Source organism: Dendrobium catenatum, unplaced genomic scaffold (assembly GCF_001605985.2).
Source record: "Dendrobium catenatum unplaced genomic scaffold, ASM160598v2 fragScaff_scaffold_601, whole genome shotgun sequence".
Taxonomy (NCBI): domain Eukaryota; kingdom Viridiplantae; phylum Streptophyta; class Magnoliopsida; order Asparagales; family Orchidaceae; genus Dendrobium; species Dendrobium catenatum.
In genome coordinates, this window is record NW_021319063.1 from 361,662 (window position 1) to 377,656 (window position 15,995).

A 15,995-nucleotide genomic window follows, 5' to 3' on the forward strand; every position below is an offset into this window, starting at 1 on the left:
ACTATTTGGATAACATGTGTACATTCCTATATGAGTTTACTATATTGATTTGATTTCGACAGTCTTTACTGATATTTTGATTTAATATTTTTATATAATTTATGTACTGATTAGTGTTACAGCGATAATTGCATATATTTGACACTCGTGATAATTTTCAGCTTTACTAGCTTTCGTAATATAGTGTTTTACTGACTATATATTCTACTACTATTGCATGTGAATTTTATTATTTCTGCATTGATTCAATGATCATTTGAAATTACTATGATTTGATTGTTGACAAGCATATTACTATTTTACCGTGCTTTGAACTCAATTATAGGTTTTGATGACATGCTGAACTATTTAAGCTCATTATATGTGGCTAAATGATTTTAAGACAGGACAGGGGAGCAAGAGTGTGAGGTTGGTCAAGATTCTTCATGTTTTTTTTTTTTTTTTATAGTCCTAAGTAGTGTATATGATTTTTTGAAATAAATATATATGTATACATTGATGTTTTAAATTATAGAATATATTTTACTATTTATTACTGATAGATAATATCATATAGCTCTAATTGTTACTTATTAAAAGGATAAATGAATAATTCTTTCAATTTAGATTCTAGGGTGTCACATCTACTATCCTATTAAATATGCCATAAATCATCTAAAACCACCATTTCATGTTTGCATGGCCAAGAAGGAGAAAAGGGAGAAGGAGAGAGATATATTGGTATGGAGTATTTTCATCTGTCGCTCTAGTTGTGAAAAGTATTATGTTCGTGGTAGGTATCTTTAACCATATATATATTTTTTATGATTTTATATGTTGCCTATTTTCCCCCTCCTAAAATTGATTAAAAAATATAATCTATCACATTTTAATGAATTTTCATAATGTGACTTTTTATATGTGATTGATATCATCATTCTAAATATTTTGATAGGTTTGTAATGAAATTTCACCGATTGATTTGTATATATGTTATTTTGATTGAACTGAATAGAAAAATACTAAGTATAAAATGATAAGGAATATGTATATTGCTCATTGATATAAGAAATATGATATATATATATATATATATATATATACTTTGCAATAAAACTAATATGATTGAAATTGATTCGTATTCGATATAAAGAACCTGTAGAACTTGATCTAGGAAAAATACCTTAGTCAGATGTCTTAGCTTGCTTAAATATGCTTATAATATAAGCATAATTGATAAAATGCATAAGTGATATAATATAATGTGATATGAACATAATACTGATATAAAATATATTAAAAGATTAATAAATTGATACAAGACAATATGATGTAAAAAATTACATGATCTACTTGCAGTATAGTATATAATTGAAATATATAATATACATGCATTAATACTTTATATTGTTCACCATGCATAATTGCATATAACAAATGTTCATGGGCTTGATATGATAGATATATTGGTGTACATGAAGTGACACATAGATTGAAGTAAAAAAAATCATTTATTGGCATACATAGATTCATAACATAACTGTTATATTGTAACTTAGCATGAGTATGTGAATGATATGATGTACTGGTCATCTATATGGCTACTAATTATTGGATCTGAATTATATTACTTTTATTTATTTCTATTGTTCATATGAAATAATACCGCTACATGATTTTATAGTTACATATTTATATTGATTTGGATTGAATGATTATATACGTGCTGCTTCCATTATCTTTTATTGATTGTAATTGTTGGTCTTGATAACAAATTAAGTTCTTAACTCACTATGTGGTTTTTATATATTTGTTAGGAAGAGGGCTTGATCCAATAGAGTGAGGCAAATTAGAAGTCAAGTTTAGTTCTATTTTTTGTATTTTGAGTTTATTTTTTTGTAGCCAAGAACAAAGAATTGTAGATTGATGATATATAATGAATTTGTTGTTACTGTACATGAATTTTGAGGACTGAATATATAAATATTTTGATATATATAATTTATAATTATTTTTGCTGGATTTATTTGTATAAATAAAAATTAGTGCCTTTGGTAGAGTAATTAAAGGATAAAATAGATAATTCATTCAAATTTAGATCTTGAGACGTTGCATCGTGAGCCATAAAATTTCATATCTCTAACTTCATGGCTATCACACTACTCATTAAGTTCACTCCGACTCTAGATACTTGAAAAGCGAGTTCACCTAACTTCAATTTGCAAAGTGACAATATTAAGAGTGAGAATGATGGATCATAAGATAACTTTAAGAGGGAGGAAACACTTCAATCAAGCCGATACTCATGGCACATAAAAATTAAATAATTCTTGCAAAGTAAATATACATTTTTTTTTTCATGCATTAATATATGAGTAAATCTTACTTCTTTAATAAAGATAAAGAAAGCAATACAAATCTCTTTATTTCTATCATAAATCAAGAAGAAAACATGCAACCACTTAGTGTCACTGGTGAGGAGGGATGCATATAACATAGGACAAATGCATCAACAATAATTAGATTCTAATTATGTTAGCAAAGCAAGATGCCTAACATTAAGAAAGTGATAAATAGATGAGCTTATAAATATCTTACATATGAAGAAAATTAACACAAGCAATGGCGAGGCTAAGAAATTGAAAGTCAACCTCCATGAATAGTCTCAATAAACCTTTTATTTGAAAGAGTGAACAACATTAAGCATAAGATGCTTTGTACTCAGAGAAGAAAATTTTAATTCAATAATCATCAAACTTATATAACATCATATAATGCCACTATATATAGAAGTGACGGTTGATGGATGGGATATAACGTGTTATGAAGTTTAAAGTGCTTTATGAAATTTCTAAAAGTCTTGAAGCTTTTTCAAGGGAATAACACTTAAGATGTGATTTTAAGACTTATTAATGGTTAGAGCATTGATTGTGAGAGAGAGAGAAAGGAGGGCGACCATGACAAGTAGGGGAGAGAATTGGGTGGGGCTAAGTTGATATGACAATGAATGATGAGGTGGTTGTAAAATATTAATGGTGTGGTTAAAATATTTTTTTAAATGTAAACAAAGATAATAGCTCGATATGTCTTTTTTCATATTAATACTTTTTTCTTAATAAGAAATGCATAATCATAGAGCCATAATTTATTTCCTATTTTCAGAAGCACTCTAAAGCTTCGTTTGGGACAGATTTCTTACTGCTTTCTAATATATATTTTTTTAAATTAGAAATTTTTATACAAGAAATCTGTCCCAAACGAAACCTAAGTTGTCATCTTTTGCTAAGATAATACAGAAGAGTTTTTTTTTCTTATAATAAAATACTATCAAATGTGTTGAAATTTAAAGTATTTTATTAGGAGAGGATGAAGCATGACCTTCCAAGTTCCAAGTGTCATTAGTAGAGTAAGATGAAGGGATTTTTTGACCTTATTAAATATTGGATAAGCATTATTTTTTTAATCCCATTTATTTAAGTTATAGTTCCCCCACTTGATCTCCTGACTTAATTAATTCAATATGAAGTTGATCATCATATTTTATTCAATTGATTAATTAAGCTCAAATTGATTCAAATTTTTATTATGAAGAATTAGATTGAAAAAAAAGTGTACTTTGATGCTTTTTATATAATGAGGAATGACTTGTTTGTAATAAGAAATTTGGTATTATATTTAGATTTTTTTAATAAAATTTGAATGAAATAATAAAATAATTATTTTTATGGGGTTTTAAGTTATTTATAGAATTAATAGTCATATTATTTTTTAATAATACTACAAAATATAATGAATTTATCATATTTAAATCATTTTTAAAATCCAAAAAGCCAAATTATCCCTTGCTTGTAAGTTGTAACCAAATGCACGCAAATGTTATGAAAGGTATTTTCGAAATTTTAAAATAAAATAATAATACATAATTTCAAGAAATTCCACGTGGTTGGCATCCATTCAGTTTTATCTCCATCGAACGGTTTCAGCAACGGCGAATCGTATAACTGCACGCATTTCCCTTAAAAAACTATAGCCGTACTTGAATAAAGTTCACATGAAATATAACTTCTACCGAAAAGACATAATTACCCCTTAGCGTCCACGGCCCCTTTTGCTGTTATCCGAAATCGCTCTAGTCCGTTTCCTTCGTTAAAAAAAACGATCCGCTATATAAGCAGCAAAAGATTACACCGTAACGAATGATGTGGGGGAAGTTGTCGGAAATCTGGTGATGGCGTCCGAGGCGGAGCTCGTGCAGCGGCTGAGGGATTTTCTACGGACCTCCGACCTCTCGACAACCACAGCAGCGATCGTCCGGCGAAAGCTTGAGGAGGACTTCCGCGTTGATCTGACGGACAAGAAGACGTTCATTCGGGAGCAAATCGATATCTTCCTCGGGGAATTACACGAGAATGAAGAGGAGGATGGAGAAGCGGACGACGTGAAGTTGGAGGAAGAGGAAGGAGGGAGCGGCGGCGAGGAGGACGAGGACGAAGAGGTCGAGGAGGACGAGGAGGGCGAGGAGAAAGAGGGGTCGAGTAATGGCGGCAGCGGAAGTGGGAAGAGGAGGTTTGATTTTCTATCTTTTCCTTTATTGTGAGTTTGATTTCTCTTTTTTTCGTTTTATATTTTTGGAATGTTAGAACTGCATTGGCGGAATGGGCGGGTTAGGGCTTTGTTTTTTCCCGTGTTAATTTGGGAATGATGACTGTCCATCTGTCTTAGTTTTAAAAAAAATTAGAGTTTTTGTAGACAATATAGTAGACTGCACGAGCAGTCGAGCACTGACTGGTTTATTTGCTTACATTTTCAAAATAATAGTTTTAATTACGTTTTTCTTTTTAATTCGTTCGAAGCAGAGAATATTCTTGTTGTGAGGGGAAGTATGTACCTTCAAATTTTTTTATATGCGATTGGCTTAAACTGCTAGCAGAAAGCTGGATTAAACTGGGCAACTTATTAGTTCGTTTGCTTATATCCTTTTGGCAGTGACTAATCTAGAAATAGAATGGAGGTTAACTGTTCGGGGATACAGAATCTATTTGCTTCCTCTGCACCCTTCTTGATTTTCTCTGACAACTGTACTGTTTTGTTGAACTTTTTATTTTGTCTTTTTCCCGCCCTTTTTGTAACTTTTGTGGCTTTGACGAGAGCAATGCATTGACACTTGAGAAAAGCCTAGCTTGGACAAATTTTTTGGACAAGTTTCTTTATTTGCAACAATTTTGTTGAAGATAGTTGGGTTGAAAATTATCATAGCTCATTTTCTATTTTGGGGGAAAGTCAAGGGCCACGCTCATTCAATATCATTGATCCAAAAGGAGATGAGAAAAAGCGTATGATAAAACACCAAAAAAGAAAAAAAAAACCTAATCACTCAAGAGTATAGAAGTGAAAAATATACCCCCAAAAACCACAAAACCAAGGGCCGGAGTAAAATACTAAAATGTAATTGGTCATAGGTTCCATCATCAACAAAAGATGATAACTAGCACATAATATTAGGAGCCAAAATTGTAGTATTGGAAAAAATCAAAATGTACCATGTTGAACCTAGGTAAAGAAGCCTCATCCTTACCCAACTAAGAGAAGTAGGTGAATTGGAGAAAGACCGTGCATAACAAAAAATCTTAGGAAGTGGGGAATTTTATCATTCAAAATATAGATATGGGATGTTCGTAGACAACTACTTCTTGAATCTCCACATTCTACTCTTTTGATGAAAGGAAGGATGAATTTTATCATTCAAAATATCCAAAGTAGAACCACCCTCACCCTGGATGATACACCCTTTGCAAATATAGTACGCCAAGATATGAACAATAATCAGAAAAACTTCCTTGAGATATTGCTAGAGAGACTTTCAGCATGAACGAAAGCTTGAAGGAAAGAGCAACCAAAGTGAAAGAAAGCGCCACATTATATGCATTTTTTTAGCAGGGTGAAGGCAAAGGGGCAATTAAAATTTAAATGAGAGTGAAAGTCATAATTTCAATTACCAAAAGCCATGAAGTTTAGAGACTGACATACTCTTTCAACTAGAACTTCATATGTTTTCAATCCTCACATTTGATGATTCCAATTAAAGCAACTAAATTTCAAGGAATTGACTTGAAGTCTAATAAGCTTACTCCACTCAACATTGTCATGATTAATATGGAAACAAGTTATTAGCATTTAAATAGCAAAAGTGATCCTTACCATGCCGATAGTAGGTGGGCCCATTAGACACAATATCAACATGAAAAACATTTTGCAAGGAAGAGCTGTTATCCACAAGGCTGGAATAAGGCAAATTTCAGCTTATGTCAACCTTTAAATTGCAAATTCTAACATTGAAGCACATGAGATCCAAAATTTTCAGTTGAATTAGAGCCATTAAGCCATGTGTCATGGACGAAGGATAAAGGGATGTTAGTACAAATGTGAAATATAATCCATCTATGCATTTGAGTGGTAATAACCTGAATCAATGTCAAAAAAAGGAGACTTTGGTATGATTCTTTATTCAAAGGGAGCCATAAGAGTTCACACACTACACAACAAAGCATAAATTAGTATTAAAAATACTTTAGATCATCTTGAACTTACAAAGTTCATTTAGAATGTCAAGCGAAGGAAGATCCAAGCCCTTTTTTCTTAGGAAATGTTGTAGTGAACCAAGAGATGGTGCAAAGTTTATTCCCTGCATTGTTGTGATGTAGAAAATTGGACACTAGTCTAGTAGTTTTCTCCAACATACATTTAAGAATGATAACAACACTTAACTAATAGAGAAGGTAACTTCAAATAGTAGAACATATTAATTGAAGATGAGCAACAAATGGTAATAGTGTTTACTTCCAACCAGATATTGATGCGGACATGGCACCTTTCCTTTCCCAATTTTAAGATTCCCATTAAAGAAGGCAATGCACCCCAATCATAGCACCCTTCGTTCTACATCAGTTTGGTATCAGAGCATGGTTACACACCAGGGATGTGTACTCGACTAAGTCGAGCTTTTTCCCACCCCGGGAGAATGATGCGGACATCCGACCATGAAAGCTTATCATAGGAGGAGGCGAAGATCGATGGCTATGATCGCACCATTTTATGATTGCACCATTTTATTTTAAGTTATTATTTGTATTTTTATTTATTTATGTATTTTTCGTTTTTACCCTCACTTTAGGGAGTAGGTGCTTGTGACCCAGGGGGGCACTTTTCACTTTTGTTATGTATTTTGGGCTATTTATAGCCTCATCCTTTCTTGTAATGATCAATGGATGAATATTAAGAAGAAATTTTTTACACTTTGTTCTTGAGAGTTATGGGAGTTCTTAGGAGAGTGGAAGTCCCTATGTCAGGGCAACAAAATACCCACCAGCCGAAGGAAGTGTCCGGGCTTGTAGTTTGAAGTCCCTAGGTGAGGGCGTCGTAGCACCCATCAGCCGCAGGAAGCGTCCGGGCTCATGGTTTATCTTTCTTTCTTTTCTACCACCCGTCCTTCTTTCCCCTATCATCGGACAAACTCCCTCTCCTAGCCGCCAACCCAAGACCCCACTTCCCCTCCTTCCACCACCACCGGCCCCCTTCCTCCTTCCCCCTTGAAACCGCCGGTTTACTAATTACTAATCCCCTCCCTCACCCCAATCTAGAATCCCACCACCACTCTCAAGCCCAATCGGCCACCCCTTACAAACCTCCAAACTGCCAAGACTACTCCAAGCTTATCCCCATAGCCGCCGGCCACCTCATCTTCCATTGGCTCCACAAGTTCCCTCTAGCATTCAATGCCCTTCCTATTTTAGCCTTCTTAATTTGGTAATGAATTTGAATTTCAAATTCAAACAAATTTGAATTTGAATTTGTTTCCTAAATAAGATATCCTATTTTAGGAAAGTTACTTAAATTAGATCTAATTAAAATTTCAATTGGATTTGATTTAAATTAATTATTCCTAAGTTAAGATCCCAATCAAAGCAAGCTTTAATTCCCTTTTCCCTAAACCCTACCCCACCTGCTCATGCCGCCGCCCCCTCCTCCTCCCCTCTCTCTCCCACATTAAATTCCTTTCCCCTTGAGGCTTCAATCAATTCCCCACCAAATATTCCCAATCAATTCACTGAAATCAATTGGAATTAATTCCAATTTTAACATTAAATGTATTTGGACACATTCATTGAATGTGGACTACTCCTCCCCCTCCTCTCTCTTTGCTGGCCCCCTTATCCTCTCTCCTATCTCATAAACCTCCAATCAAATCCCCAATCAAGCCCTTGCATAGGCCGGCCCCTCCCTCTCTCTCCAATTAAAATATTCCACCCTCTTCTCTCTTTCTCTCCATTTTTATAATTTCAATTACTTTCCTAAAATAAGCTTGTAGTAGTTTGAGAAGTTTTAATTTAGATTTCAATCAATTTAAATTTGAAAAGAATCTTCCATAAATGAAAGAGTTAAATTAGGGAAAGTTCATTCAATCAATCCAATTTAATTTGACTTTTAAATTTTGAAAGGCCTTTAAATCCTTTCTTAATTTTAAGATTCCCATTAAAGAAGGCAATCAATGCACCCCAATCATGGCACCCTTCATTCTACATAAGATATCCAAGAATGCAATATATTAAAAATATTTAAAGTTCAAACAATCAATTGTCTTAAGCCTGGAAGAAGAAATAGCAATGCTAAAATGCTGAGCTGAGGATGGATCAACAACCTTAGACAAACAAAGATCAAATTTACTATGTTTAACAAGTAACTCGAGCAAAGCATTGAAGAGTGAAGTTAAAATTAATAATATAAGATATATCAATTTTATTGGAAGTGAGAAGGTCATTAGCATGAGACACTTCAGCATTATTGTGAGAAATAGCCTTAAATCCATTTTTAGCATCGTTAGCTTCCAGTATACAAGGGAAAATATCCATGATCACAATCAAAAGAATGGAAAATAGGGGGCATCCTTGGTGGAGATTAGAAGAGGATTGAAAGTATTACTTATGTTCCCTATTAATGACAATCGAGAAGGGAACCTCATTAGTACGACCAATATCTACTTCACAAAGATAATATGGAAGCCCAATTGAATTTGGCTTTGGTAAAGAATCTCATGATTAATATTATGAAGTGCTTTCTGAAGATTAATTTTCACACAAAAGCATTTATGACTTGTAGAAAAACTGGAACCTTGATGGAGCTCATTGGCAAGGGCAATATCTTTGCCATGGACAACGCCTGGCATGGTTAATAATAGAGGGGAAGAGGCATTCAAGTCTATTGGCCAGAAGTTTGGAATATACCCTATATATAGTATTATAGAGAAATAAAATTGAAATCATCCAGTCTCTCAGTGTGAAGATTTTTCAGGATTCAGGTAATAATAGAGTGCTCAATATGGTTAGGAAGCCTAACATTTTGAAAGAATATTGAACTGCTTCAAAAAAAAGGCCAAGTCACGTCCCACATGTATCCACAAAGAATTTTGTACCAAAACCATCTGGACTAATGCGTTTATTCTTGCCAATTGCTAAAAAGAGATGCCTTAATATCATCACTAGAGAATGAAGTCAATGGGAGATTGTAATCAGCATTGGATTGGAGTTAGTAGCTAACAAGTTGTCAATGCAATTAGAGGAAGAGTCGAAGCTGTTGTTGTGAATAAGAGAGAGATGCAACAACAACAATGTCATTCTGATCAGTCAAGCCATTAGAAGGAGAGGAAATTTACTTGGTGAAGTTATAATTTTTCTTGTTCTTAATTTTTTTTAATAGAGAAACTTGATATAATCCTTATCCTTAGATAACCAATAGTATTTAGCATGCTGTTTGATTCGTTTGTTTTGACATTTGGTGGCTTTATTGTGAGAGTTTTGAGGAATAAGGGCCTGCCAAAGCAGAGAGGAGTCCAATGGGTTGCTGTAAAGGAGATCATACAACCTAATTTGTTTAGATTTGATGGGACCAATGTGATGCGGACATCCGACGGTGGATGTTAATCAAAGGAAGAGATGAAAATTGACAGCCTATATCCCTCCATTTTATCTTAGTTTATTAATTGTATTTTTTGATTTAATTATGCATTTTATGTTTTTATCCTTACTTAAGGGTCTTGTCTTATTTAAGCCCAAGGGCAAAGTTGTCTTGTGGTTTCTTTTAAGGCATATATATATATATATAAGCCCTTGCTCTTGTATTAGACAATGATGGTTTAATAAAAAAATTTATCTGCACTCTTGTTCTTTGGGAAGAACTTTGGTGATATCCCTATGTGAGGGAAGTGTAATACCCACCAGCCGCAGGATGTGTCCGGGCTCGTTGTTGAAGTCCCTAGGTGAGGGCATCGCATCACCCGTTAGCCGCAGGATGTGTCCGGACTCATGATTTATCTTTCTTTCCATACACTTCCTTTCTCCTTCTCTAATTCCCCTTATTATTTCTTCTAGCCGCCCTAACCCACTATTTCTCCCCTATCCGATTCTCCCTTGACCGCCAGCCAAACCCTCCATACCCGCTGGCCAAGCTTCCCTTTTCCCCTCCAACCGTCGGCCACTCCACCTCCTAGCCTCCATCTCATCTCCTCCCATCCTCCTAGCCGCCAGTTACCCCCATACTTTTCCTCTTAATGATGATTTCAATCATCATTATTACCTATCAAAATTAGCCTACCTAATTTGGGGAAATGATTAAATCTATTTGAAATTCAAATACCTTCCTAAAATTAACTAGGCTAAATTAGAAAAGTTCCTAAATTTAAGTCTAATTTGATTTTAAATTAAATTTGATTTAATTAACCTTTTCCTAATTTAGAATCATGATTTAAGAAGTTTTATATTCCCTCCCAATTCCCCCCGTCTCTCCACAAATCTCATCTTGCATTCAAAGCCCTTCCTATTTTGGCCTTCTTAATCTGGTAACAAATTTGAATTCAAAATTCAAACAATTTTAAATTTGAATTTGTTTCCTAAATAATAATCTCTATCTTAGGAAAGTTACTTAAATTAGATCTAATTAAATTTCTAGTTAACTAGATTTAAATTAATTTTCCTAATTAATAAATATCTTTTAGGAAACTTCCAAAATCTCTCAAATTTGAAATTAAAATCAGATTTAATTCCCTATTCACATTTATTGCTTGGGTCCACATACATTGTATGTGGACACTTCTCCTCCCTCCCCATATGGCCGGTCCCCCTTATTCTCTTCTCTTCTTTATTTTAATTAATTCCTTCACAAAATTGGAACTCAATTTAAGGGATTAATTAACTAATCTCTTCCCTCTCTTTTCCAATTAATTTGAAACTTCAAATTCACATGACCCCTCCCCTCCTGTTCTACACATCACAATGAAAGCTGAAAATGAAATTGGAGGAGTTTCATCGATAGGCTTGGCCTTTTTCACATTAGTGACTCAGGTATAGAAAGCAAATAAAGGATCACCTAAGACTGCAATGTTCCAAGCAGTGGAGACGACTTCCAGGAAGTTAGGACATAAGCTCTAATAGTTCTTATTATGGAATATGGGTTTAAGGTTAGGAAAAGGACTCACATAAACAAAATTGAGAGAATGATCACAGGACTGAGGAGGAAGAACTTACAAGTGGGTGGAGCAGCCAATGACTATTATAAAAAATCCTATCCATTGGATAAAGAATGGGAGAAATATGGTTAATGGGTGAGCCATCTAAGAGTGAGAAAAATAGTAGGACTAGGCCAGCATTAAGAATGCAAGAGTTGATTAGATAATTTGCTAGAGATGGGACTCTTTCCACCAGCTTTCTTCTTTTAAACATTAGACAACTAAAATCACTAAAAAATGGCCACAAAACACTTATAGAGGAGCGAAATCAGTAATAAATTTTCACAAATCTCTCCTCTCATTAGCACCATTTTTAGCCTAAATGAAGGAGATGAAAACACTTGATAGAAATGGATCCCTTCCTTCGTTATTCAATAACTCGTTATATATCCATTATTTCTTGCAACGTCAGAGGTTTGCACGTAGACATTCCTGTCTCGAAGTGTAGGAATCTGGTCAAAGATCTAATATTGATATTATATGTCTTATGGAAACCAAAGTTTCTCCTTCCATCTTTTGGATCCTTTTGTTCCAAGAATTTCAGCAATGAGGGCAATTGTAACAACTTTCAGGTCTACTCTGGTGGTTGTATTTGATCAAATGGGACTCTTCTAAGGTTGCTTTCAGGGCTTTTGTGCTTTTCATCCACAATATTTTCGTGGCTAGCTGGGGTAATTTTCATCATAGCTCATTTCTTTTCTTTCTTGTTTAGGTATTGCATCCCTATGTTCTTTTTCAAAGATATTTCTATGTTTTAGACAATCCATTCCCTTTCCTAGTGCTCGAATAGGGTAATTGATCAGGCCAATTGTTTCTGTCCAAATTAACTGTATTTTAACTTATTTGTGCTTGGAAAAATAAAATTCCTGTCCCATATAACTAAAGTTCAATCTTTGTTTAGAAAGGATCTACAAAAAGTTTATGAGAGGGAAGATAAATAGCATGTTGAGCAGGCAGGCGTATATTTTAAAGTTTAAATTTTGCTTTCAGGACATGGTAGCATATGCCCAAAAATTCAGTATTCCAATTAATTTTCATGTCTCGTTTTATTTGCTTTGTGTAAAGTTTAAAAGTTTCTTTTTTATGTATGAACATCTCATGAAGGATATCATCTTGTAAGGTTTTTTGAAAAGATTGTACCGGATAATGGTTTTCCCACTGCATGTTGTCTGGTTGCAAGTTACTTTTTTGTTGTCTTTGTATTAGATGTTTTATGGGGCAAGTTGCTGACATGGAATATTGAAAAACCAAGTTATTTTAACCTTTATTGTATTTTTTTTCTTCCATGTTTGAAATATACTACAAAAACTATATGAAGCCTTTATCCCACTATGTGGGGTCGGCGAAATGAATCTTTTTTCTCCATTGTACCTTGTTAAAAGTTAAATTCTCATTTAAATCTAATAAAAAAAAGTCATTTCTAATATTTTCTAACCAAGTCTTTTTAGGTCTACATCTATCTTTCTTAACATAAGTCAAATCTATTATATATACTTTCCTAGTCGGGTCATCGGAAGGCCGACATTTTATGTGACCAAACCATCTAAGGCGACTCTCTCTAATCTTATCTTCCACTGGAGCTACTCCAACCTTTTTACATATATGCTCATTTCGTATCATATCTTTAACAGTAAATCCACTCATCCACTTGAGCATCCCATCTTTACAACACTTAACTTAATATTATGCTTCTCTTTTAATGGCCAACATTCTGCACCATAAAGCATTACAGGTCTAACCATCATCTTATAAAAATTTTCCTTAAGTTTGAGGGGACTTTTTTATCACACAACAAACCCGATGCATTCCTCCACTTCAACCATTCAACTTGAATTTTACTAATAATATCCCCATCTATTTCACCATCATTTTGAACAATAGACCCAAGATATTTAAAATGTATACTTTTATTAATGACTTGATCACCCAAAGTCACAATCACTCCATTAGAACTATTATTTACTAAAATTACACTCCATATATTCAATTTTAGATCTACTCAAACGAAAGCCTTTAGACTTTAAGGTTGACCTTCATAATTCAAGTTCACCTTCAACTCCCTCTTTAGTCTTATCAGCAAGAAAAATATCATCAGCAAAAAGCATACACCAGGGAACAACCTCTCGCAAATGTGGTGGGGGCAAGAAATATAGGGATCCTATACCCCTCGCCCACACAAAAGAGATGAGCACCCGGACACCCGCTAACACGATAAAATAGACGATAATTCTATGACGACGAGCAAACTCTTACATTTCAATTTAAAGACAGAAAAGAAATTAAAAATTATAAACGACGACGACTTGCAAACTTAAAATTAAAGACGACACCCTAAAGTTGCTGCACTTGGAAGAAAGATACAGATGGAGTGGCACTTGCGGAGAGACGAAAGAGGTTAGAAGCTGAGACGAAAGGTTGGAAAGAGCTCGCAAGATTTCCGGAGGGGATGAGAAAGAAGACGGACAAAGCTCGCAAGCTTTTCCAAGAAACCCGCAGGTTTACTTTTCCAAAAATAACATATCATTCAACTATTTTAAAACAATACATAACCCCCCATATTTATAGGTATGAAAGGGGAATACAAAAAGTCACATAACATTAATTTCCACAAGACCCTAAGCACCACAAGCACGGAAATCCCTCCCATGCTTCACGGAAAACAACCCAAACCCAGGAACCGAAGGAGCAGCCGCGGGAGACAAGGAGGCCGCACGGAACCAAGGCGCCACATCTACGGGAAACCACCCAGGCTCGGAAAACCAGCAGCCGACCGGAAATCCAAGGGGCAAAGGCACAAAAAACAAAGGAGCCACACATGGGAAACAACACTTCTTGGAATTCCAAAAGCCGGTTTGGAATTCCAAGAGACAAACATAAATAAAACATAAAAAAAGTAAAGATTACATAAATAAAAAGATAACTATGAACTAAAATGTTAGCTAATAATGAGCTAACCCTTAGTTCAATAAGTGAACTAAAGACCAGCTCATAAATGAGCTAAAATTTCAACTCAATTTGATTGAGCTTGTAGACTTGAGGGAGGCCAAAATTGATTTATTTTGGACATGAGTTGACCCCCCCTTTATCTACATCAAAATGTTTAGTGAGAACATCCATGACTAAAGCAAAAATATATTGGCTTAAGGCTGATCCTTGATTTAATCCAACTCAAATAGGAAAATACTTGGTCAAACCACCTTGTGTCTGAACACAAAGCTCATGCATACATATCCTTAATGACTTGAATAAAAGCATTATTAACCCCTTTCTTTTCTAGAACTCTCCATAACAATTCTTTTGAAACTTTCTCATATGCTTTATCTAAATCAATAAATATCATATGTAGATCCTCCTTATTCTCTCTATACTTCTCTATCAAACTTCTCAATAAATGTATAGCTTCTATTGTAGACCTACCCAACATGAATCCTTTGAGAAATGTTAGTATCACACCGCAACCTATGCTCCACAATCTCTCCTATATTTTTAAAGTATGACGCATAAACTTAATTCCTCTCTCATATTTTTCTTCCATGTTTGAAAAATACAACAACAACGTCAAGCCTTTCCATGTTTGAAATATAATCAATTAAAAAACCTGTAGATTTACTAGCTTTTAATTTTTTTAAATACTTTCAGCTGAATAAGGAATCATAATCATTGTTAACTTATCATCGCTATATAACTTTATAGTGAATAAATATGAATCCGATCTGCTTGATTTTTTTGTGCTAGCTTATCCCCACATAGTAGGGATAATACATTCTGATACTGGTGATGATAATTTTTTTACATCAACTGCTTGATGCATGAAATTAAGCTTTGGTTACATTGATTATGTTGAACTTTAAATTAGCAGAAGATAGAATCATAAATTCGAACGGTGATATTAAGTCCAGACTACACATGCTAGATATTGGTTTTATGCTTTATGTTTTTTGTTCTTTGTTGACTGCTATGTTAATCTTCACTATTTATATTTTTTTTGGCTCTCTTGAGCAGTTCAAACAAGCTCTCTGTGGAAGTTAAGAAAAGGGGTGGTGGATTTACGAAATTGTGTAGCCTTTCCCCGCTGCTTCAAGAGTTTGTTGGCGTGCCTGAGTTGGCAAGAACTGAGGTAATACCGTGCTGAAATAACATATTTATCTTACATATAAAATTCCATTCACATCAGTTGATTTTAATATATATATATATGTATAATTTTTTTCTGTCTTTAATCTTGAGCGATATTTCTTATTTTACTGTTTAAAGGTGGTCAAGAGACTATGGGGCTATATACGTGAAAACAATTTGCAAGATCCAAGCAATAAGAGAAAGATTATATGTGACGAGAGATTGCAAACCCTTTTCAAAGTTAATATGATTGACATGTTTCAAATGAATAAGGCTTTGACAAATCATATCTGGCCTTTATCTTCGGAAAGTGGTTAGGCCTCATAACTATCCTCTTTCCAATATC

The 15,995-nt window shown here is 34.1% G+C and overlaps 1 protein-coding gene across 3 annotated transcripts in view; it reads left to right on the forward strand.

Moving 5' to 3' along the window:
- The first annotated feature begins 4,135 nt into the window (after positions 1 to 4,135).
- LOC110116316 (upstream activation factor subunit spp27) overlaps positions 4,136 to 15,995 on the forward strand; it is a 32,221-nt gene continuing 20,361 nt past the window's right edge. The window contains exons 1-3 of one of the 3 annotated variants that reach the window (XM_028694943.1): positions 4,136 to 4,572; positions 15,536 to 15,650; positions 15,788 to 15,962. In XM_028694943.1, coding sequence (XP_028550776.1) covers positions 4,208 to 4,572; positions 15,536 to 15,650; positions 15,788 to 15,962 — 655 coding nt within the window. In that variant the 5' untranslated portion in view covers positions 4,136 to 4,207. The remainder of the gene's footprint in view (positions 4,573 to 15,535; positions 15,651 to 15,787; positions 15,963 to 15,995) is intronic. The other 2 variants (XM_028694942.1, XM_020849850.2) reach the window with 2 other exon arrangements.